This window comes from Balearica regulorum, chromosome 1, assembly GCF_011004875.1.
Source record: "Balearica regulorum gibbericeps isolate bBalReg1 chromosome 1, bBalReg1.pri, whole genome shotgun sequence".
Lineage (NCBI taxonomy): Eukaryota > Metazoa > Chordata > Aves > Gruiformes > Gruidae > Balearica > Balearica regulorum.
In genome coordinates, this window is record NC_046184.1 from 127,504,890 (window position 1) to 127,529,439 (window position 24,550).

The window sequence follows — 24,550 nt, forward strand, 5'->3', positions numbered from 1 at the left end:
TGCAAGTCATTGAAACCCTGTGTACACACTTGACAAAAAGATACTGTATTGGAAGGCTTTTAGAAAGCTAATACTGTGCGCCTCAGTATGTCTAAAACAATGTTCTTTTGAGGTCATTGTGACTGAACTGCTTCACGTATTTGGAACAAGACAACCCTTATGCCTCCGGCTCTTTGAAGCACTTCAGCATAGCAGATACAACAGTTAGCTGCCTCATGCAGCTGATGAGATTAAATAATGGCCCGAAAGCACATTCAGAGTTTTGCATGGCTGGAGTGCCATACAGGAAGATTGTTTTTATAGAGGTGCTCGGAAGGACACAAGCAAATTCCTGCCTTGTATGCAGGACTTGGGAGGTTGCTGGAGTGACTTGTTGAGGAGGGCATTACTTATTTGAATTTTACTTCCTCAGGACTTTCTGTGTTAGGAATCATGATGAACAGCAAAAGAACTGAAATTAGCAGTATAGAAACAAAAAAGCGCCGTGGTGTCTTTTGTATGTTAAGAGAGAGTGATTGTGTAGAAATCTTCGCTGTTGCCCAATGTTAAAAATTTTTTTGAAGATTCAGATCTTTGATAAACATATGAGGCAGCAATAGCTGTCCGTCGGTGGCAGAGAGGAGCATTGCCTGGCATTGCACACCGCATAACATCTCAGGGAGGGGAACTTACACAGAAAACTTGACAAGCCAATATGAAGCATTCGCATACAAAGCTCTGAAGCTGTGGGTTTTTTCCCCTCCTCTTTTAGGTACAGAAGTTTAAAGCACTTTAATTATGACATCTGCCAAAGTTGCTTCTTCTCCGGCCGTGTTGCAAAAGGTCATAAAATGCACTATCCCATGGTGGAATACTGCACACCAGTAAGTAGCTGTTTTACTGACCCTTACTGTCCCTTCTTATGTAGAAAGGAAAAACTTCATTTCCTATGTGCAAGGTAATGGAGCATTTGGGCGGCTTTTCTTCCCCTTCCTAATTAAATCACCTTTTATATACTATACATGCCAGCAATTTCTGATGCTTAGTAAAGGATACTCCAACGGTTTGAAGTAAATTGAAGATCATTGTTTGTACAATGCTGTGTCACAATGTATTATTGCCTGCTAATGACTTGTTCCACATTCAGTGCCATAGTTCATTTTATGGATCCTGCAGGAAGCCTGGGATTTGTGCGAATGCTCATTCGTATCTTGTGTCGCAGTGTTTTCTCCATATCAGTGGGAGATTTTTCTTCCTTTCCTCAGCAAGTTGCTGCTCCACTTGTTTTCCTTGCAATACTATGTTTGCGGTTTTAAGTTCTTTATACTACTTAATGGTACCTTTGTATTGTATGATCACTTGATGATATAAAATCCGAGGGAAGCTCTCAAGAGCAGCAAGTTAGATTTCATTTCTGAAGACGGGAAGCCGGGCGTTCAGTGCAGCGCAACGCAACGCAGATGTGCTGCATTGATGGTGTGGTGAGGGTCTTCACCCCTGTTTCACAGCTCTCAAAAGGATCACTTGTGCGTAAACATTTCTTTCATACCAGACAGCTGGCAAAGGAAATTCCATTTTATCCTCTCAGTGTGCTGCTTTTTCTTTTTGGCCACTTATGACCAGAACAGAGGGGCATAAATTAGAGGAGCTCTCAAGTTGTCTTTCCACCATGCAGCACTACTGAGCTTTCGGCTGCCTTTGCTATTGTTTGTGATGGTCTTGAAGTGGTGCACTCTCTGGTTGTCATTTCCTGGTGCGATGGAATGGTCCCTAGGCTTGTACTTTCTTCTGCTGGTCAGACATAAATGGTGAAAATAGAGCATCAATATACATGGGCTAGCCTCATAAAATTATATGAATGGTCTTTACATCTTCATCCAAACAAAAAGCCATGGCCAAAATGAAGTAAAGACTCTCGGCTTTTCTTAGAAACTTAGGAAGGAAAAACTTATTCCCCTAAAATATAATATTAAAACAAAACCAGTATTTTTGTTAGTTTTAATTTATGGATATTTATTTACGTTATCTGTCAACTTTTACTGTAGCATTTAAATGGCAGGATTTAATCTGAATCTCTGCGAGGGCAACTAATGTGCATTTGCTAGCTTTTTGTCGGTATTCATCGGCTGCTGCTTTTCAGCGTCGTCCCCCTGGGGTTGAGGTTACTGGAAAGGGCGATTTGCCTGAACTTCTGCACAAGTGAGAGGGAAGTGCTGGCGATGCCTGGGCAGGTCTGAACAGACTTCTCCATCGCAGGCATTCCTAGAGCAGACTCTCATGATCTGAGTTGTAGGCAGAGAGACCGACCGACCACGTTAGAGCTGAATAACTCCGTGCTGAATTGGCAGTGATTTTGTTTTGCAGTTTACCACTCTTATTCTTGCTAGTAAGTGACATGGGAGATTTGTGAATGGTGCATAGAGTGCACAAACCAACACCTTGCCACTGTTTTCTTAACATGTTCATAAGATGTGCTTTGAGGAGGGAAACAAAAAGAGGATTGGGAGACACCCTGACAGTCTGCAGCAACTCATTGCAACACAGGGTCCAGCAGGTTTCTGTTCTCCCTTAAAGTGCAGATTACTAATAGGTGAACACAGTAGTGAACAGAAAACCTGCAACTGCATCCAGATTGCTGGGTCAGAATAAAGAACCATTCACAGCCAGTACATTTTTTTGTGAATCCTAAACTCCAGCAGCCCGTGCTAATGTGCTGTGCCTGGCTGCACCAGCAGCCAGTTGAATTAGAGGAGGATTAGCTGGGGGAAAAAAAATAATGAATGTGACACACAGCAAGCCCTGATCTTTTTTGTGTTGCTGCTATTGAAAAAATAAACCCAAGTACTATGTGACTGAGCAAGACATCCACTGAAGCTATCATGTCTAGTATGTAATTGTTTTCTAAATGAATGAAAAGGGGTTTGCAGGTGGCAGAGCATTTTTTCCTCTTCCTCCAGACAAATCTCTCACCTTAAAATGCATTTTGGCAGGCAGAAGACATGTGATGCCTTCTTTGATGTATCTTTGCAATAGCTAGATGTGCAACACAATGAAGTGTTTTGATAATTTTATTCCCCCTCCCTCTCACTTCCACGAAATTTTGGAGCACTGCCGTCTTTAATTCTGCTTAGGGGAGACTTGAGAACTCATGCTAAGTATCTGAGGGATGTGATAACTTTTCCTTTCCTGCAAAAGGTTGAGGCAGAAAAAAGGGCAAGGCAGTTCCCTAATTTTCATTTAGACAGAAAAATTTCAACAATTATTCCTGAAAGCAACACAGCTCAATTTATTGTTCAGAGAGAGGTGACTTTTAAAGAGGTTTCAAATAAAGCATAGAAGACAACTTCTAGACTGAGATTTAAGTGCAGGATCATTTTTCTGTTTGGGTTTACTGAACAGTGACACACCAGCATAAATCCCACATTGTTAGAAGGAAGCATGTCAAACTGAGATACCTGTCTACAGCTAGTGCTTACAGTCGGGGCGGAGGTCTGGGGTGGGGGGTCGGCACGGCACTTTCTTAAACCAAACTGGGAAAAGCCACATGGTGGTAGAGTTTTTCTTATGTGCATAACAATAATTATTTCTTATGAAGTAATTTTGGTTTTGGAATAGTTTTGGAACATGTTCGACCCAGCTGCCTATGTATTGCTTCTATTTGAGAGAGCTGGGATGCTGAAACTCCACTGTTACTTCCTCGTAAACCAGTTCTGTTGAGAATTTTGTTTTGGAAGATTTTACTCTGAAAATCATGTGTAATAAAACATCTGTGGAGTAAATCAGAAAGATTGGCTGAAAATAGCCTCAATTTATCATCTTGTCCACATAATAATCACATTTCCTTTGCCTTTCTTGTGCTCCTTGAACATTTTTTAAACGGCAGTTGGATCATATGAGAGGTGCCTGGTGCTTCTAGTTGTCACTAGAAGACATATTTTCTTCTTGGGATTCTTGTGCTACCCGCTAGATCGGGATGTTTCTGTGCGAGCACACTATTTTCCTGTTTGGTTGCCATGCAGAAGGTTCAGGAGAGCAAGGAGGGGGTAACAGTCCCAGGAAGGTCAAAGCGAAGAATGTTTTATTGTTAATCATACCTGAAAACACATAATCCAAATTACAGTCAAATGCAATGGAAAGCGTTCACAACATCAAAAATAGACGAGGCAGGAATAAATGGTTATAAATGACACAGGTGAACAAACTGGACAGAAAGCTGTGCTTAATCCATTTATACCGAGACTAAATATTAAAGGTTTGTCTCTGTTCCCAGCTGATGTGCTCTGTGTACTCTCCTGATGCCGACCTGGTTAGGAGCAATCCCAGCAGGCGTTGCCGATGGCAGTCAGCAGAGGGAATTCCCTCCTGCTGGGGCATGCCAGCCCACCTCAGAAAATGCCCCTTCCTGAGGCCTCTGGGTGATCTGGGCATACTTAATCCCTCCCTTCCCCAAAATGTCTTTATTTCTCATGTATTGAGGAAGTGGTACTTAATATTATAGAGTATTATCTCAGTTTCTTGAAAATACTGATGCTGCTGTGCTGGCTTGTAGGTTCTGCTGTGTCACTTCTCTGCCAGACATTTGTTTGCTCCCACCGAATTTTCCTACCAGACAGACTGACCGGAAAGAGCACCAAATTCTTTCCAGCTTTACGTAAAGCTTCTAGGTGTTGTCTGTACAAGGATAGTATTTGTCCTTTCTGTTAATGCGTTTCAGTCTTTCTGTGGATTATTTTTCAGGGCATCCTTAATTTTTCTACCCAGGCAATTGTTAAAAATACATACATCTGTGTTTCAGCAGCTCTGTGAAGGTTGGCTTGACTGATAGGTCCCAGCACCTCCTTCCTCTCTAAATAGAAGGCATAGAACTCATTAAAAAATGTCAGAAAGATTAACTTTTCCCTCATTTCTTTCCTTCAAATTAGATACACTGGAGAAGCAAGATCGTTATGTGGGTCAGGAAGAACTTAATTTGCTGTAGAAGAGCAGTATTTCAGGGTCGAGTGTCTCTGCGAGGTGCAGAGAAGGGAGAGCAGCCTGACTAAAGTAACTGAAGTCTTCCATTAAAATTCTTCAGAAAATCTCCCAACTCTTAATCAGGCTCGCAAGAAGTCTTGCGTCTTCCCAGCAGACATCCTTTGAACTCCTCCTGACTCATTCTGGTCTTTAGGAAACTAATTCCACTTTGCGCTCCTCTGCTGGTCTCTCCAGCAGCAAGGAAAGCCGACTGTGGGCAAGGGAGTGGAAAACTGTGCAAATTGTACTGTCCTCAGGGTATTGATCTTAAATGCCCGCTAGCTTCAGATTAAACAGGCGCAGGAAGGAATAACTGATCTAAGAGCTTTCAGCAGCTCTCACCTGCTTTTCGTTTCTCTTTGATCAAAATACTAATGGCAGAGGAGGCTGAGAAGGGAAACTGGAAAGAAAACGTACACAGAGTACAGGTCTGACTTTCGTGGACTGACAAGTCTATGAGATGTAGATGATGAGCGTGTGGCAAGAGTCAGGATTCAGCCAGTGAAGCAGCTAGCTGGACACACGGACTGGCTGTGCATCCTCTGTTACAGCCATTTTAGTGCTGAACAAAAAGCAGGCAAAGAATCCCCCAAGCCACATGAGGAGATGACAAATTCTTGTCTTATGACATCACCTGGGATGAGGCATGAGCCTGTCAGGGGTTTTCGGAGCTTCCCTTTTTCCTCCTTCCTCCACACTAGCAGTGTTGCTGTATAGTACATTGTAAGGTGACGGTGATAAATAAATTGAATTTGCGGTTCTGGAGGTCAAGCCATTGGCAGCTCTGCGTGGTGTGGCCACAGCTCTTCCAAGTGACCCAGCAAAGGAAGAGGCAACCGAAAAACAGTGATAACCTCATGAAAGATGATTTCATTGTGATTTGTGGCTTTCAGACAACTTCAGGAGAAGACGTCCGTGACTTTGCCAAGGTACTAAAAAACAAATTTCGAACAAAAAGATACTTTGCAAAGCACCCACGAATGGGCTACCTGCCTGTGCAAACTGTCTTGGAGGGAGACAACATGGAAACGTGAGTAGCTCTAAAGTGTCCAAGCAGCAATTCATTTGGTATGTTCTTTGAGCTCCCTAGCTGGTGCCAACTCCCTTCACTTCCTAAATGCATAAAGCCTCTTTCTTTCTTTCATTTCTGTTAACCTCGGCTGGCAGGAAAACACAAGCTGGGATTCCAGTTGCCATTGCTTTTATCTGTTTTCACCTGTCCTTATACAGGAACTTCAGCTTCACTTAGTAAAAGAAAAATACTTACCGTCTTACTGATAGCCTTATAAACTTCAAAGTTTGATATGGCAATTTGGAGACTAATGATCTCTTCATTAAATTTTTATTTTCTTCCAAATGGGTATCTTTCTGTGTTTTTATTTTTTTTAATTAGGCTACTGTGTTTGCAAGCTTCCCAGCTGAGTTCATCTTTTCTCACCCTATAAATTTAGTCTTACTAAATGACTTTGAAGTCTTTATGGAAAAAAAAAAGCAATAATGATGCACATGGAGAAATCAATGAGTAACCCAGTTCCCTTTGGGTTTTTTTTACAAGTTTAATCAGTTGTTTAATGGCAATTGCATGCAGCTTGTCCTCGCTCTCTCTCTCTTTCTCTCTTTTTCAATTTTAGATTTCAATTTTTTTTCTCACTTTTTGGTTGGTTGCTCTTCACAGTCATTCATGTTGGTCTGTTCGATTTCTGTTTTTTAGCTGTTGTGATTTTTTTTTTTAATCTTTCTGTAATTATTTTGCTGCTGAGTTTCTTCTGCCTCTCTCTTCACCTCCTCATTTTTTGTCTTGCAGTCCTGTTACTCTGATCAACTTCTGGCCAGTAGATTCTGCGTGAGTACTTTTGCTGAAGTGTGCTGCTGCTGCTACTGCTGCTGCGTTCCCTCACTTTTTTTGTTTGTTTCTTTGTTTAGTTTTACATAAGTTCATTTCCTTCTTTCTTTATGATTAATTTCTTTGGTGCGCTCTCTGAAGGAATGTTTTGATCCTGAATGAGTAGAATGCGATAAATCCAGGAATTCCCAGCAATCGTGGATTGTGTACTCTATACTCTTTCTGGAGTATGTATTTTCATCGAATTAACAGGGATTTTGGTGCAGTCCTACTAATGCTTATAAGAGTTTGTAGTTTAAAAGCTTGTGTTTCTGAATAAGTGTTGATCCCTCTGAATGCATACTAAATGCTTTTTGAAAGATAGAAATTGAACTTGATGGATTTAATTCAGTTTCAGGAATGACACTGGTTTGTAGATAAAGCTATAACTTGGTTTTATGCACAGCTGTGCACACTCGTGCCCCAGTTAATCCAAAGCTCACTGGATATTTTATTACAGTTTTTTAGATACAGTAAGATTTGTGAAGGCAGGTTGACATGGGGAAATGTTTACTGTATTTTTTTCAGAAGTTAAAACCCAGGATTTTTCAGCTATGAAATGGACTTTCATTCTTGCACCATTCCTGCATGTGCATTGTCTTACTGTTGTAGTAATACCCTCAGCATAAACTAAAGAGAGAGAGAGACAGATACTTACCATTGTGGCATTTGCTACTACTAGTGTTACATGGATGATTTTAGAATAATGTTAAATAAGGATTATTTTTAATTCACATATTGCTAACTAATGAGAAACTAATGAATAGAATTTTATATATTTCTATATGGTAAAATGTATATGGCTTGCACCTTCATTGAATTTTTGGTAGAATAAACAATAGTGAAACGTATACATTGGAATATTGATTTATAATTTTCATTTGGAGCACAAACCACTGGGAAGTCAAATGATGTGCTCTACCTTTAGGAAACTTAAGCAAACAAGAAGCACATCCAGTACTGCAAACCTCATATGGTTGAGGATTTGCTCACAGAAAACACCAAAAGGCTGGAGCCAGAGTGAAATTAGAGAGGCTTTGAACTTTAGGATGCACTTTCGTTTATATATGCATCTGGGGATGACTGCAGCATACTATATACTCAACTGTGGATCTAGATTTCTTACCCTTTAGAACAACTGCAAAGTAGAAGTAACATTTAAAGAAAGCTTGGATAATATGGAATGCCATTGCTGTGTCTGACATAACATGAAATTAACATAATGTAGCATGCTTAATTCTAATTACTTACAGTAATAACATCCTGGTTTGTCTAGACCGATAGCTTCACACCAGAGGTTTGGTGTCATATGCTACAGGGAGTTTAATTCACATGTAATACTTAAGAAAACTTGAGAAATACTGAAAGGCAGGATTTGTACGGAGAGGTTGCACCTTTTATCTGACCAACTTGGGTATTTTTGTGAGCACAATCCTTCCATCTGGTCTGACAAGAAAGCAGAAAATTAAGAAATTAATAGTGGCTGGAAAGAATTGCTCTTCATTTTGTTCTGCTAACTTTGTTCGTTTCTTTCGTGCTAGACCGCCGGGCTTACAAAACGAGTTACTGAGCTACCCCGGTTTAAAGCTGTTTCTCAGTTACAGGGCTGATTCCAACTTCAGCAGTCAAACCTCTTATTCTGGTTGTCATAAAACTTTCCCATGTTTTCTAAGGTCTTGCCTTTTTCTGGTGCTTTTATGCCAGTTTTCTGGTAATCTTCAAAGTACTCCAAAAGCACATAACATGGCAGCGTTCAGCAATGCTAGTGCTATCCTGACTTCAACATGTGGTATACATGGAACTGTTTATAAATACATACGTATATATTTTTTGTTAGAAGTTAGTGGTTCTGACTGCTTATTATCCCGTATTTTATTATCTAAGCAGATATTCTGCTTACCAGGTATTAAAGGGACAGCTCACACTTTTTGTGAGAATTTGTGTCTTTTTACTTGGACTGTGGGCTCTCAGTGGCACAAATACAATTAACTTGATTCTACACATTCAAGAAGCATCAACTGAAGTGCTGAAGAGCAAGAAAAGTGCCCTTGTCGTGCCAGCCAGGTCTCCAGGAGCGCAGGGAATTGCCGGAGGTGGTATTTACCACTCAATCACCACTTGACTCGACTGGAATTCCGCAGGCTGTTCCCGGAGACCCCAGCTTGAGCAGTGCAGCTGTGGAGCCCCTGTAAAGGGGGTGGTTATCTTGGCTAAATATTGGCTATGTCTCTCAGCCTTCTTGCTGACTGTTCAAACTCATTAGGTGGGCTGGGTATGTGTGCTCAGAAAAGAACGACGGTGAGCTCTAGCACAGATGGGCATCTAAGACTATGTCTACACAACAGCCTGCAATGCAGCACAGTCGTTCCCAAGCTTGCTCAGATACTGGCAAAAGTGTACCTCTGAGTGGCTAAAATCAAGACAAAGACTGCAGTGCTTCTCAACAGGTTTGCTTTCTTAGGCAAACTTTTAAAAAGGTAGAGGTAGATCTTCATTACAGTATGTTCTGAAGGGGAGACAAACTTGGAAATGTAACCTCATCCCCTGCCTGCAGTTGATGGATAGACAGAATCAGTTCAACAAGTTACACAACACTGTGCTATCTTTAAAAAATATATATATTATACACCTTGTTCACTTCTGAAGTTGAAGCTTAGTTTCAAGGTAGCAAGTCTGCGATCATTCAGTCAGGCCCATCTTTTGCCTTGCACTACTGCCAAAAGGGACATCCCTTCATTGCCCAGTTGGTCCCAACCAAGTGCTATCCTTTCCTTTGTACTGGTACAAATACATGTGCAATGCCAGGGTAAGAGGAACCAGGACTCAAAACTAAAGCTACTTTTTTGGCCAGAGAAGCTGTGGATGCCCCCTCCCTGGCAGTGTTCAAGGCCAGGTTGGATGGGGCTTTGGGCAACGTGGTCTAGAGGAGGGTGTCCCTGCCCATGGCCGGGAAGTTGGAACTAGATGGTGTTTACGATCCCTTCCAACCCAAACCTTTCTATGATGCTATGATATTAACACAGATTTCCTAGACTACGCACAGTATTAGCAGCAACATTTGTGTGTCTGTTGAAACCAAGACCTCTTCTCTCATTGACAGTACCAGCTTAGACCAGCTTAACATCTACTGCATGTCAAACAAATAAAAAAATCAGGATAGCATCAACTTATCAGAAAACCATTGTTATCTTGCTCCATAATGCACTACTTTAGATAAATTGCATCCTTTTCCCCTCTCTTCCCTTCAGTGTAGATGTTCTTACACAAAATAGGATATCAAGTTGCAGAGAAGCAATCGCCCATCCACATGAACCTCAGCTGTACTGAGGAACTCTGTGAGCCGAATATTTATCCTCTGGTGTGCTGTGGTAATGTTTGAACATGTGATGGGTAAAAGTGCAGTCGGAGGCCAAAGCTCATTTCAGACAAAATGAGATTCGTGATACTTGGCCTGTAATGTCTCAAAGAGTAAAACTTTGCTGTTTTGTGACAAGAGACATCAATGATGGTGAATTTTGTGTAACCAACATACAGCTCTATGAAACTGGAAGGATCCTAGTTTTCTAGAGCCCTTTTCAGGCTGATTAGAAAACTGGAAAATGACCAAGCTAGTAGATTTATGCAGTATTATCAAACTCAGAAGCATTATGAACCACAAGATTATGACAGTTTTGGTTTATAACCAGTAAACACAAAACTTACCTGGTTTTGCAATGCAGTGCAGTCGCCGTTGGGCAGACCCAGCCTGAACCACATTGTCCAACAATTTACAATGGGGAGAAAGTCCTTCCTCAGTCAGGAGTTCCAGAAGGAGAGTTGGCAGAGATGGAATAAAGATAAGTTGAAATTTAGCTAAAATACGAGATTGCCCTACAATTTGGGAAGCTGCATCTTTCTTTGTTGTTCCAGCACCTCCCGATACACGTAGATTGGCAAAATCCCACATGGCAGCAAAGGATGCTCTCAGAACTGCATAGGCAGCATAATTCAATGGTGACATTTTCCAGAGTTAAGGCTCTAAGAAACAATACTCTAATTGATAAGAAAAGTCCCATGAATTGTTTTCATCAACAAAAAAAATGAAGAGGACCTCATACAATCTGATTTGTCAGGCAGAAAACGCCAAAATAGCTGACAGTGACCTGTATAAGATGCTGATCTACGGTTCAGATTGCAACTCTGGAAGAATGCTAGGCAAAATCATCAGTGTCTGCAGTGTGTTATTAAAGGCTCATTTCAGACATCTTATGTTTCTTGTATTTATTTGTAGTTGCTCGTGGAGTAGTCCTTAAAGGCTCTTTTAAGTGGGATGTGCTGGAAGGAGGCACTGGAGCATGGCGGGTGGCAGAGGAGAGGTTCTGGCAGGGCTTTCGCAGCTGGCGCAGGGCTGCGCGTGAACCAGAATGGCCACGGAAGGAGGCAGGGGTGAAGGGAAAACTGGAGTGAAAGCTCATCTATAAATCCTTTGGAAAAGGGTTCTTCGGGGATTGGTGTAAAGAAGACTTGTTGCAACAGAGGGATTGCAAAATGGTTAAAGTCCCTGGTGTGGTACCACGAAACATCACAGCAATGGTTTGAGGAGGCACACGCAGCGCCTGGAGTTATGACTTGCTGTTTATCAAACATAGCATAAGTGTAAGGCATAGAGATGTGAGGGTATAGGCATAGCTAAGTGTCTTTTTACTTTTAAAGGGGTATTGTTTGTGATTAATCAGTGTTTTCTGCCTTATAGGCCTGCCTCGTCCCCTCAGCTTTCACATGATGATACTCATTCACGCATTGAACATTATGCTAGCAGGTATGAGACCAGCTGGGCGTTAGGCAGATCTTTCTCTAAACAATCATTTAAAAAAAAAACCAAAAAAACCAAAAAAAACCCCACAAAAAAACCCCCAAAGGCTAGCTGCTACCTGAGCACTTCTTAAAGAAACATAGGGTTTGGGGTTTTGCTTTCCAGGCTCCGGGATGCAGAGCATTGTCCCTGGTTGCTGTTAACCAGCCTGTCGACTAACTTGCATGCCAGAGCACGTATGTGGTCAGAAGCTGCCTTCAGGTCCTGTGGGGTCTTTGTTAAGCTGTGCACTCAGGTTACTGACTTCTTAATAGGGCTTGTAATGATAGGACAAGGGGTAATGGTTTTAAACTAAAAGAGCATAGATTTAGACTCGATAGAAGGAAGAATTTTTTTTATGATGAGGCACTGGAACAGGTTGCCCAGAGAAGCTATGGAGGCCCCCTCCCTGGAAGTGTTCAAGGCCAGGTTGGATGGGGCTTTGGGCAGCCTGGTCCAGTGGAGGGTGTCCCTGCCCACAGCAGGGGGGTTGGAACTAGATGATCTTTGAGGTCTCTTCCAACCCAAACCATTCTATGATTCTACATAGGGTTTTGTTTTTAATATGGACCCTGGTGTAATTATACAAATCAGAAGAGCAGAAACCTCCAAACTGTGTGAATATCAAGTGCCATTTTAATGTTAAGTAATTCACTGTGTGCAATACCACAAAGCAGATTTTTCCTTGATTTGGAGGGTTAAAATAGTGGTATAACACTGCTTTAGTTCACTTGTCTACTTTCATACTCCTCTTAAGAATCAAAGAGTGGGTTAATTGCACAAATATGAAAATGTTTGTCTACCAGGTGAGAAAATTTGCAAGGACTGAGGTAATGAAAAATAGTTATTCCAGCCTCCTCTTTCTCTCCCCCAAAATCAATTGGTCAGGAGAGCTATTTCTGAATTATGCAGGACATTTAGGAGGGGCTGAGTGTTGAAAACCAGTGAGAAATGACTGATCTTTACAGTTTTGATGATGACATTGCCAGGTTCAAAGCAATTTATGTAATCCCCTGGCATCTTAAGGCCTTTCTTTGACTGTCGAATTAATTAATCATGAGGAGTGGAATATAACCTCAGAGAAAGGGTTGAAAACTTAGAGTGAGTTTAGACAGATCATTGTAATAAATAAACGATTCTTTGCGATAGGTTATTGCAAAATTTTTTTCTAATATCAACAGTGAGTATAAATTAATTTGAGTTTCAAATTCATCAAAAACATCATGCTCTTTAATTTTTTCAGGAATGTTAAAGCAAATAAAGTTTTTTGAAAACATAATTGATTTTAATTAGCCTTGTTTATTTTTCCACAGGCTAGCAGAAATGGAGAACACCAATGGTTCTTACCTAAATGACAGTATTTCACCTAATGAGAGCATGTAAGTAGGCTGTTTTAATATTTTTGACATGTGTTTTCTTGTGAAGGTTTATAACTTCTAATGAAATTCTGTAGTGCTGAATTTGCACGGCCATGTACCACATCTGGTTCAACTTCATGATGAACTCATGTTCTTTAAATTTGTTTCGTACTGTCTAAATTTATGGCTTATGGCTTATAGCTTAATACCAAATTTATGCAACAGATGAGACCTTAAAAATTAAAATTACTAATTTTTTCCAAAAAATTACTGATTTATTAAGCAAAGAGTTCCCATATTACTTAAAAAAAATGCTCATCATCTGGTGTGTTTTAAGGAGGTAAAGAGTAAAAAGGTAAAAAGGTAAGCCTTCCATCTGAACTGCAAGTTTAATCACGATTAAATTGCTGTAAGCTAGAAAATGTTGTTGTGGGCAAAGTGTCGTTCAGAAGGTTAGTGGGGCTAACAGAAATCTTCCATCTACAAATACCTGAAATACATTGCAAGTGTAAGCCAGGAGGGACTCATCCTCACCGTGAAATATTAGAAGTAGTAAACTTTAAGTTGGACAGATCACTGACAAGCATTCGTTGTACTATTTTAAATGTAAAGTCATAACTAAAAGTTTTAATTTTTAAAAAGTGGTTCACTCTAATGTCACACTGAGACCTTTTTGTGGTTTTCTGACACAATAATGTGTTTCTTCTCTCATGATTTTCTTGATCTTGTTTATTCTCTGAGTGAAAGGACATAAAACTAGAAAACTGAGTAATGTTTCTGAAAACAGGATAGAAGCATATAAGTCACTCTCATACTTGAAAATTTGGTCTTAATTAACTAGGAGAAGCCACAGCACAGATTCTAAATCAATTAAATATGAAAAAACCTCAAATCCCAACTTTTCTCAAAGTGTTTTTTTCTATTCTACATAATATCATCCTTACCACAGTTTAGAGGTGGATTTTTTGAAAATTCAGACAGAATGTTCTTTTTGTTTCATTTGTAGTGTTCTTTTAAAGCACAGTACTCTGGCCAGTTTTCATTCACTTAAATTGAGATTCCAAGTCAGTAGTATTTTATAAGGTTGGTTGTGAGCCTGGAAGATGTTCTTGGATAGTAATAAAGCTGTTTATTTGTTTCAAAAGAGTTTCTCTTTTGACTTGTTACCTACCAACTTTGAAAGAAAAACCCCTGTACAACCAAATACGTTGGTTTAATATATTGGTTCAAACAGGAGAAAGTTAAAACGACGTCTCAAAACTAATACATACGCAATGTCAGTATAGTTTCATGCAGTTAATGAAAACTTTCCTTCCAAGTTGTATGTCATTTTTGTATTGCTATGTATAGTAGTAATGCTATTACATATGGAATTTCCTGTTGTCCCCACTGTAATATTTCAGTGTCTTTAGTCACAAAATCTTACATAAGCATTATCTTCTGTGTTACACTTTGGTCTTACTGTTTAATTCATTCTTTGGTTAATTAAAAGGTTGTATTAATGTGATTCAGTTAATAAGTTACCCACTGACTATCTAGTTCATTACTCAGTTTGTACTATTAAAATTAGAATAAATCTGTACATTCTGAATTTTGGAAGAAATATGATCCAGATACAAATTGCAGCAAAATCAAAGCTTACCATGAATTTGCAACTGTAATTCTTTCATTTTTGTTTGTCAGGTTATGCTTGAGTATTATTTGTTGAATAGATATAGACCACAGTCTATAAAATGGCATCATTAACCTTTTCAGAAACAAAATGAAAACAAGGAAAATTTCAATTTTTGAACAATAACAGGTATTCAGAATGCCTGATAAATTCTGGATTATTAATGTAACATTAAAAAACCCCTAGACTAAGTTACTTGGTTTTAAGTCTGTATTACCATTTTTTTCTGTCCTTGACTTGTGGTGTTGCTGCCTGCCATAGTTTCTCACAATTACTGCTGGTGTTAGGTGCATACCTTAGGGCCTAGACGCATCTCCTTAGCACCTCAAACTCCCATTTAACATTGAGAGGTGGTCAAAGTCAGAATTGGTTTGCTTTTCTCTTCCAGAGATTTTTCTGTTTCAAATGTCAGACGGCTTCAGGGGCAACAGAAATAAAGAAAGGGATCATACATATTAAATAGAATATATTCTGAGAATGTACATCACTTGTAATTTAAAAAAAAAAAAAAACCTCAGTGAAAAATAGGCTAATTTCATTAGATTAAGTCAATATTTCTTTAATTTCGCCCCATTTGAAATTTTATAGAGAAAAATAGACAAATATAGGACACAGTTATTAAATAAGCAGTTTGTAGGTGAAAAACAAATGTCTTGCCTTTGCTTCAATGACTGTTGCACAACACAGATCAGGCAGCAGAAGATGGATTTTTTTTTTTCTCAAGCAAATTCCTAATTGAAGTTAGGCAAAAGAGGAAAGCTGAGGCTGTCAGCCGTGGCAAAACTCGGCTTTAAGTATCTGAGAAGCAGAGGGGAAGAGAAGTGGACTCTGCAGAGGAGGAAAATTACCAGAGAGTAAGTGAAACAGTTCAGCAGATTTTGCTTGAAGGTACATTGCTCTGCTGTTATTTACAAAGAGTTCAGCAAATCTCTTTGTAAGAAATGAGAGACTGGGAGTGAATCATCTCCTCATATTCACTGCAAAGTTAAAAATGAGGCAGGGAACAGCCTGTTTTATCCTCCTCTGTTTTCCAGCGATGATGAACACTTGTTAATCCAGCACTACTGCCAAAGTCTGAACCAGGAGTCCCCCCTGAGCCAGCCCCGAAGCCCTGCCCAGATCCTGATTTCTCTGGAGAGCGAGGAAAGAGGGGAACTGGAGCGAATCCTCGCGGACCTGGAGGAGGAGAACAGGTGGGTTGCACTGCCAGCGGCCCCGGCCCTTGGGCCTGCGCGGCAAGGGCAAATGGAAGCTGTCTCTCTGGAAGTGATGAGCCTGACGTCCTGGCGTCGTTGACTCGTTCCCGCTTCCTGTGCAGTGATGAGTCAGCACTGTTTCTTTCACAAAACCTCCAAAATGGCAAGTTTTAGAGACATACATGGGTCACCTAATACTCATGGTGCCACCTGTGACAAGCTCTGCTGGCTGTGTTTCATATTTCCTTCTGTTCAACCGTTTCCTTTATTCCCACGACAGCAATGAGCTTCCTGCCAGTGTTACTTTATTTTGTCCTCATGAGAGGGAAGAGTGTGCAGATTTCTGTACCCCTGTCTGGAAAAGACAGGTGGAGGTTCTTGGAAAGAAGCTTTTCTCAAAAAGATTGGCCACTGGCATACATGAGGTTTTGAAATGACCTCAGTTCATTTCAAGTAAAGTATCTGTGAAATAATTGTGCTGTACAGTTAGATAGAATTCACTTTGATAGCATTTTTAGGGATAAAATGAACTCTAAAGTTGTGTTTTCTTCAGACAAGTGAGTTCTTTCATGGTGGTTAAAACTTGAGTCCTCTTTTGTTTCTGTTTGTTTGGTGTTATTTGTTGCCATTACTTTAGCATTTCAATATCAAATATAATTTACCACTTTTAATCTCAAGTTTAATTGAAGTTATCTTCATTAATCACAAAAAAACCCCCAGACTGGATACTTGCAGCATCACACCACTGCAGTCCTCTTTCTATGGTACTCTGGAGTCTTGGGCCATTAGCATAAAAACTGGTAGATCTTGACCCTGGCAGATTTGTAATTGCAACCATGAACTACCAGAATTAGGCTGCAAGAGAGAAATCATTTAGATTAAAAAAAAAAAAAAAAGCCTTCTGCTATCTTCTTCTTTTATGGTAAAGGCTATTGGCATTTCCATGCTGTTTTTTCTTGCTTCTTTAAAAGCTAGGTACTTGTGTTTACATTGAGAGTTTAATACGGTAATCCTTTACCTTAGGCATGTCAAGAAAATAATGCAAGAGTTGGCAATGCCATAGATCTTCTCTCCATGCATAAGCCTTTTTTTGGATTATACTAATCAATTATAGTGGTTCCATCACCCCACCATCTCCATGAGACTGCGGTTGGGACATCTTTACAACGAGCAGAGCCTGCACTTGCAGAACAGCTTGAGTTGCTTTTGGCATGGAGAAGCCTGAAATAAGCTATTCTGTCACCTGGAATAGGAGGAAGATTTAGATCTGCCTTGTGCTTCCTTCTGGACGTGCATCAGCTGCTCCTCTGCAGATTAAGTCCATTTTTCTGTATAAGTAATATGCGTCAACCAGGAAAAGGAAAGAGCCATAAATACCAGGTTTTATTTTTCTGTAGACTTAACCTCTATAAATTTCCAGAGGCAAGGGCAACTAATTTAACTAATAGTTTGTTTCACACATGCCTTTTTAATTAAAGGTGTAATTTGCTGTAAGAGTTGCTTTTTTAATCCACCATTGTTTTCTCATGCCCTCATGTTTCCAGTTGTGTTGCACCCTCTCTGCGTTCAGACTAAAAAAAGTCAGGTTAAGCTGAAGATCGAACTGCTAAAATCTAACTGCTTTCTATGAGGAATTAATAGCAGAGAAAAACACCTGGAGATTATGTTTCTGCCTGCATGAAAAACGCTGGCACGATGTCTGACAGACATATAAATAATAATAAACTGGAGAGTGAGAATTTGTTTCAGGAAGATTTGGGAGAATGTAGAGGATCAGTAGGCATAAAGGGTGAGGGAAGTGTTTCAGACAGAAAGCTGTAGTAAACAAAGCTCTCGCTCTCTGAACAGCAGTGAGATTTTGTTTGAAACAAACCCCAAACTTCCTACTACACACTACATAAAACCCAAGTACTGGAGGAGAATCAGTATTTTGAAATAAGCCATCATACTTTGCATACAGGACTTTTCCAGTTATGAAATATTGTGTAACTAGGACCGTACAGATACTAAAATAGCTTAGTTTTCAGGGGAGGGGTGTTACTTTTTTCAACAACACTAGGAAGAAGAAAAAAAATCGTAATGTTTTCCTGTCTGTATAGAAAATAAGCTGGCCACCAGAGAGGAGGATGGCTTTTAAAGCAACCTCGGTTTAGATTAGAAATGTGGTATATGAACATTACGGAGTTGGTGAAATAGGCTAAAAAGTTCCTTTTTGGGTTTATACCTTAAACTTCAGTATGAGCTTCATTTGATATAACAACTACTAATGAGGAATAGCACGTTAAAAGACCTCTGACAGGAATTACACCTTAAAAATACCTGGTTTGAAGTTTGCCACCCCTGGATTAAACAAGAGCTGTAGACGATAAGCTTGTTTATAGCCTGTTGTTTTTTCATTAGTACTGTTAGAGGCTCAGTTAGGGACGGGATGCCACCACAAGCTACCTGTGCAAGCCTTTTGTGGATGCCTCAGGTCGCAAGGCAGCAGGGACAAAGAGGTCTGTTTCTGTAGGACAGCGTGGAGGTCACACTGCCGTGATTTTCATTGATTATGACAAAATCATGACTTTTGTCTCTGCAAACTGCTATAAATAACTTGTACTTAAAATGTGAGGTGAATGCTCAAAACCAAACAAGTTCTTGTTGTCCTGATAGCTTGTCACAGCCAGGTAACTGATTTTATGGAGGAAACACTGATTCCTGTTTAGAAAAATAAGCTGTTCAGACAGGATCGCTCAGGAGCCATTCATATAACTTATCTACCTTTAAAAAAGAGTGTTGTCCCTTTAGATTTCTGTTTTCTAGTCTTTCTCCTCCTTTGACTTTTTTCAAACTGTTGTTAGGCTGTTGCCAAAGGTAATCAACAACCTGGGACCTAATTCCTTGTGTGAACCTGGTTCCAGTGGGTGAGCACATATTCCTTCCCGTGCTGATCCTAAAAACGCCCTCCAAGTAAATGTTGTTTATTGCTGCAGCATGAAGAGTCAGTGAATCTATTGCTTGGAAATGAGCTGAAGACAATGCAAATCACGTTGTGACCACCCGGTCCTCAGCCCAGCCTTAAAGCACCTGGATTGTTTCATCTCCATTGTAAATACCTCCGGTCTTGCCACCGGACCACATCTACTTGCCGGCGCTGAGCTGGGTGTGATGCTTATGCGTGGGAAGGCAAGTGGCTGGGCAGCTAGCAGTGTTAAGCACTCATCACGTTGACCAACCTTCTTGGTTGCATGCAGTTCTGATAATTTTTGACAATGAAGATTTAGCTCTCTCTGCTGTATCTTGTGTTATTTTACAATTAGAGTGAGCACATGCAGTCACTTCTCAGCAGCTCTTGGGAAAGCTGCATCAGGTACCAACAAGAAGCAATACTACGATATTCAAAATACTTCATTGTCATTTGTCTTTTTCTTCCGTTCTTCACAGTTTCCTGCTTTTCAAAAAGGCCCTCCTGGTTTTCAGCTGCAGTTTCTGGTCTCCAAATATTTTCATCTTGACTTGTTACTTAAATGAAAAAGACTTTGAAATTGTAATTCTGATGTTTTGCTTTTGGGCATTTTAAAAAGCTCTGTTGCCTATTTTGAATTTTTCTGAAATGTATTATCTGACTTAGAAACTAACCTAGCTGTGACACAGTTCTGGCTGCGGTTTTTTTTCAGTTCCAAGGACCTCTTGTTAGATATTCATTATTTATCTCCTAGCATTTTGAGACCTCGGTGCTTTTGTAGCTTGCAAATACGACTTCCTTAAATAATTTATGGCTAAAATTTGACTGTTAAATAATTTGTATTTGCTAAAATGTGAGCATTTTAGAGAATATTTTCAATTGGTGAAAATGTTTCATTTCAGTATTAAGCCTTCAGACTCATGCTTAGTTTTACATCACATGGAATATTGAGATAAGACTGTTTCTTGTGTATTCAAAGTAGAATCATAGAACCGTTTAGGTTGGAAAAGACCTGTAAGATCAAGTCCAACTGTTAACCTAGCACTGCCAAGTCCACCACTAAACCAAGTAATCTTGCTGTGGAAGGCAGTATTACTATATTGCTGCAATAGAAGAGAAAAACCCAATTATAAAACTGTCCCAAACACATTTTGAAGTTTCCCTAAGAGTTAATATATTTCAGAAACAGAGAAGATGTCCATCTAAAGCTGTACATTAGATGATAGGTTATACTGACTAGGATGTTCTGTACTAGTGTTAAAAAGAAAGCATACGGTTTTGTGGTGACAGAGACTCAGAACTTTTTGCAAAGTATTAAAATACCTTCCTGCTATTTTAATGAGTAAAGAAAGTCAATGTTTCCTAGTATTTTAGTTGAATCAGTATCACTAACATACTTGTGTAAAAGGGAGACTTCTCTCGTGTTCTCTTGTTTTCCTCCCAGCTCCTCGCTGTACTATAACAAGAACTTAGTAAATGAGATCTCCATCCCGAGCTCTTTGCCTTTCCTTTGCTTTCCTGACTGGCACCAGGAGCGCAGTGGGCTGTGTGCCACCAGAGGAGCACTAAAACCCCAAATCTCAAAGCTGCCCTGTTTCCATGAGGCTGTAGTGCTCCTTCAAATCTGAAGACTGATGAATGGCCTCCTCAAATAAGTTCCTTCTGTATGGTTGCCAATAGCAAGAAAGTGATGCATTTCATGCCGGGGCTCCTTTTGGTATTTATTTTGGCATTGAAGAAGTGGAACTAGATCGTCTGAGTTTGAAGCATCATGAGTAAATGTTGGCACTCTAATGAGGGACGGGGGTAGGTGGTTCATTTACCAGCTTTGTCCGTTTCTTCAGACAACTGATTTTCTGCAGGGAGATGGCAAATAGCATGAATTCACAAATTCTCAATTGCCTCTGAGAGGACTACTCAGCAAATGGGGTCCACTAGGATTTCCGTCACCAGGCGATTAATGCTGCCAGTGATAGATGTGATTAATAACTAATGAGCTCTTTACTACCCAGCTCTTTACAGTTGCATAAATCAAGGTTACATTGCATGCTTCCTCTGTTATTTTTCTTTATGAATGCTTCAAAGAGGTGCAAGCATAGTAAAAGGAAAATATGAGGGTTTTCTTTGAATATTTCTCTTACTGAAGTAGAATATATTTTGCCAGTGATCAGAAGATGCAGCAGATTTATTTGTTTGTGACAGCCCGATATAAAAGTCACCCAGCCTGAGCTGCAGTGGAGGGAGGCTGGGTCTCCCAGCACTGCCCGTGCTTGCTCAGTTCCATTCATTATGGATTATGCTTTTATCCCCTTTCTCTAACTTCCCATTTCATGCTGAAAATGTCAGAGCGTGCCTTTCCTTGGGGCACAGTGGCTTTACGCTGAGGACTGTGGGCAGTGCCTTGGACGCCTGGCTTGCAGCAGCAGTCCTTTTTCACTGCACAGCTTAAAACTATTCCAGAGGTAGGAATGTGACCACATTGTTTTCTCCTCTAGGGTACACTTACAGCGGCTTCCAAATTCTTTTTTTTTTTTTTAAATTTTCAGCGTTTTTTCCCCCTATGTTAATACAAATCTTTATTCCTGTATTAGATCCCAATTATGATATTGATCATCTCCACTCCACATCGCTCTTACAGCTCTGAAAGAGGTTGCTGTGATGAGTCTTAATTCTCTCAACCAAGGACTGTGTACGTGGACTGAAAAGGTGCAGCTGGAAAACTCAGTGACTCAGGTGCTCTGGGCAAACTCATATGTAACCTTCAACATGACATTCCTTTGTTCCAACAACATTACTGTATTTAATTACAGAACTCACAAATTCAGACATGTCTCTGCTTGGATAATATGCAATATCCTTTACAATTATAATATTTTTTTCTGTAGGCTTTCAGAAAGAGTTTCTAACTATTTTGTATCAGACATGAAGGCATTTTTATTTGGATTACTCCCTGGTCCTCACTTGTTTTTCAGTACCATAGTTACTGGAAGGACTTCTCTATATTGATTAGCTGAGGCGGTAATTGTAGATTTCTTTGTAGCAAGGTATCTGATTATACTGTAAGTATGACCAAGTGCATTTATTTAAGTTTCCCTTAGGGTGGTGTTTTATCTTTTGCTTTATAGCACGTCAAACTTATGAGTTTGCTGATTGCAGAATATTGCCTGTCTCATACATCTGGGAAATTCCTCATGGTGTAGCAATAGCCACAATCTACAGGCTTTGTGAAAAACAAGCTGGATGATCAATCCTGTATAAACTTTAGTCTGCAATAATACCATTGTCATGCTTATTCCTATTCCCTTCTGTATTTTTATTAATTATTTACTGGTTCATTCAGCTAGAAGTATTAGAAGATACACAGTCATGTGGAAGGCAACACCCAATATAGCCCTTCTTTCCTTCTTCCAGATAATTTTCATAGACTTGAAACTCTATATTTCATGTAAACAAAACACATTCTTTGAAAAAAAACCCAAAAAAAACCTCTCCATAGTCTCCCCTCTTTGTGTGGGTTTTGGAGAAAGAAATCTTGAATTTTGGAGCAACTTAACTTTGAAGTTAAGAATGATCAACCAGTTTTTTTAACCTTAAAACTTCTGCAGAGGAGGGATCATGCAGGTCAGGCATCCCTGAGGGATCATGTTCTGGGGTGTGGGGGTGCCACAGTCCCAGGTTAGGACGCGTCCATCACGCAGCTGCTGAGGGGGCACGACTATGTTTGAAGAACAGTCAGTAGCCTGCCTTTGTCCTTGGCATTGCTTTCTTATCCATGTGAAATGATGCATACCACTTTAGTTCTTGTTCTGGTCACAATAATGTACCTTCAGAAGTGTTTCAGTGCTTAGTAAAGTTTACTGGGAGGTTTCTGAGATGCTAGTAAGCCTCCAGACCAAACTGTCAGTGTGTATTGTGGTTTGCAGGCAGAACTGACAAAAAGTGCCTGTTCTCACAACCTCAAATAAGAGCAAGTTGAAAAAAAATAAAATCTGGGTCACTGCTTGTGATGAGTAAGCAGTTACCAGAGTGTCAAACCTTTTCCCCCCCTCTGGGAAGCTGTAAGGGAACATCATAGCAACAAAAACCCAGCGCAGTTTATTAGGTCTCCCTTGCCTACCAAGTTTCTGTTACAAGTTCCTATTTTGCGTTTTTGGACTGTTATCCCTAACAAGGTTTCAGTTTCTTACTTTCTATGCTGTTCCTGCTTGGTAGATTATTTTTTTTCATGTGGACCACTATAGATCATATTAATCTATGGAGTGTTTCACTGGAGTAAAACTGGAGTTTTACAGAATAAAAGAACAAGCTTAACAGTGTCAGAAAGTTACAGTAGACTGCAGCACTCTAGTCAGGGCAGTCCACATGAAGATGGAAATTGTAGCCCCAAAATTTAGCGCAGTGTAGTTTTAACAGATTAGCTCACTAATTTGTCTTTTCCTTATCTTAGGTCCAATTTGCAAATGCAATTGCAAATATGAAGAAGAGAATGCTGACTGACAGCAGCAGAGGTGCAAATAAACTCTTGAGTTCTGTGTTCTGCTCTGTCTTGGCTGCCTCTCTGTCTTAGCTCTCTCATCTATAGAACAGATAGGCTGGCCAGGTGGCGTCCGCTTTGATTAGCGTTTGTAAAGTGCTTTGATCACTCAAAGTCCTCTTTTAGCACTAATTACTCCTCGAGCGTATTCGTGCGTGGAAACGAACAGGCAGTCCGACTTCTGCTAGGAAGGATAAAACGCAGGCAGCAGAGGGAGGGCTGAGCCCAGGACAGACCGTACCCGGGCTTCGGGAGGGTGTCTGGAGCCCAGCCAACCTTCTGCGTCATCTGCCCTGGGAGGGAACGAATTCTGAATTCTGGCGATGAGGAGAGCCTTCGGGCAACGCTTGTATCACAGGTGCTTACAATACCAGCTCCGTGCGAATCTGCGAGGTGTAAGCCTACACGCACGTGGATGGAGGCAGCGGTGCAGGTGAGCCTCTGCCCCCCGGAGTCAGACACACCACACGACACACCGCACCACACAACACACCGCACCACACAACACCACAGCACACGAGAGGAGGTGCCTTCCCCCTGCCCCGTGCAGAGGGTAGCCTGCACCAGCCTGCTTGGCTTCCTAAAGCTTTTACCTCCTTCTTACTTCTCAACAGAAACTTGCAAGCGGAGTATGACCGTTTGAAGCAACAGCATGACCACAAAGGACTGTCTCCACTGCCGTCCCCGCCGGAGATGATGCCGGTTTCTCCGCAAAGCCCCCGGGATGCTGAGCTCATTGCAGAAGCCAAGCTGCTTCGCCAGCACAAGGGCCGCCTGGAGGCCAGGATGCAGATTCTGGAGGATCACAACAAACAGCTGGAGTCACAGCTGCACAGGCTGAGGCAGCTGCTGGAGCAGGTGAGTCCTCAGGCCTTTCTTCTAGATCTCTGTACAGTCATTCTCCAGACAGGGTGTGAAGCATTATCAGTAACAACAATGTACCGAGAAACCACATCGTAGAGGCTAGTCAGAGAAAAATATTAAATTGTTTCTACAGGCTGCCAGTGAGAAGGTGAAATCATGTTTCAGTGTTCTTATTTCGTCTTCTTCCTTGTTTTATTTAGAATTTAACTCCATTGTTTGCATTAATGTATTTATTTAAAAACAGACAGAAAATTGTGTGTTCCATGGAATAAAT

The 24,550-nt window shown here is 40.5% G+C and overlaps 1 protein-coding gene across 14 annotated transcripts in view; it reads left to right on the forward strand.

Moving 5' to 3' along the window:
- The window catches only part of DMD (dystrophin), a 1,320,554-nt gene that overhangs the window by 1,278,221 nt on the left and 17,783 nt on the right, over positions 1-24,550 (forward strand). For 12 of the 14 annotated variants that reach the window (XM_075774516.1, XM_075774534.1, XM_075774546.1 and 9 more), the window contains 7 exons: positions 752-863; positions 5,886-6,022; positions 6,797-6,835; positions 11,607-11,672; positions 13,019-13,084; positions 15,770-15,928; positions 24,027-24,270. In XM_075774516.1, the coding sequence (XP_075630631.1) occupies positions 752-863; positions 5,886-6,022; positions 6,797-6,835; positions 11,607-11,672; positions 13,019-13,084; positions 15,770-15,928; positions 24,027-24,270 (823 nt within the window). The remainder of the gene's footprint in view (positions 1-751; positions 864-5,885; positions 6,023-6,796; positions 6,836-11,606; positions 11,673-13,018; positions 13,085-15,769; positions 15,929-24,026; positions 24,271-24,550) is intronic. The other 2 variants (XM_075774610.1, XM_075774625.1) reach the window with 1 other exon arrangement.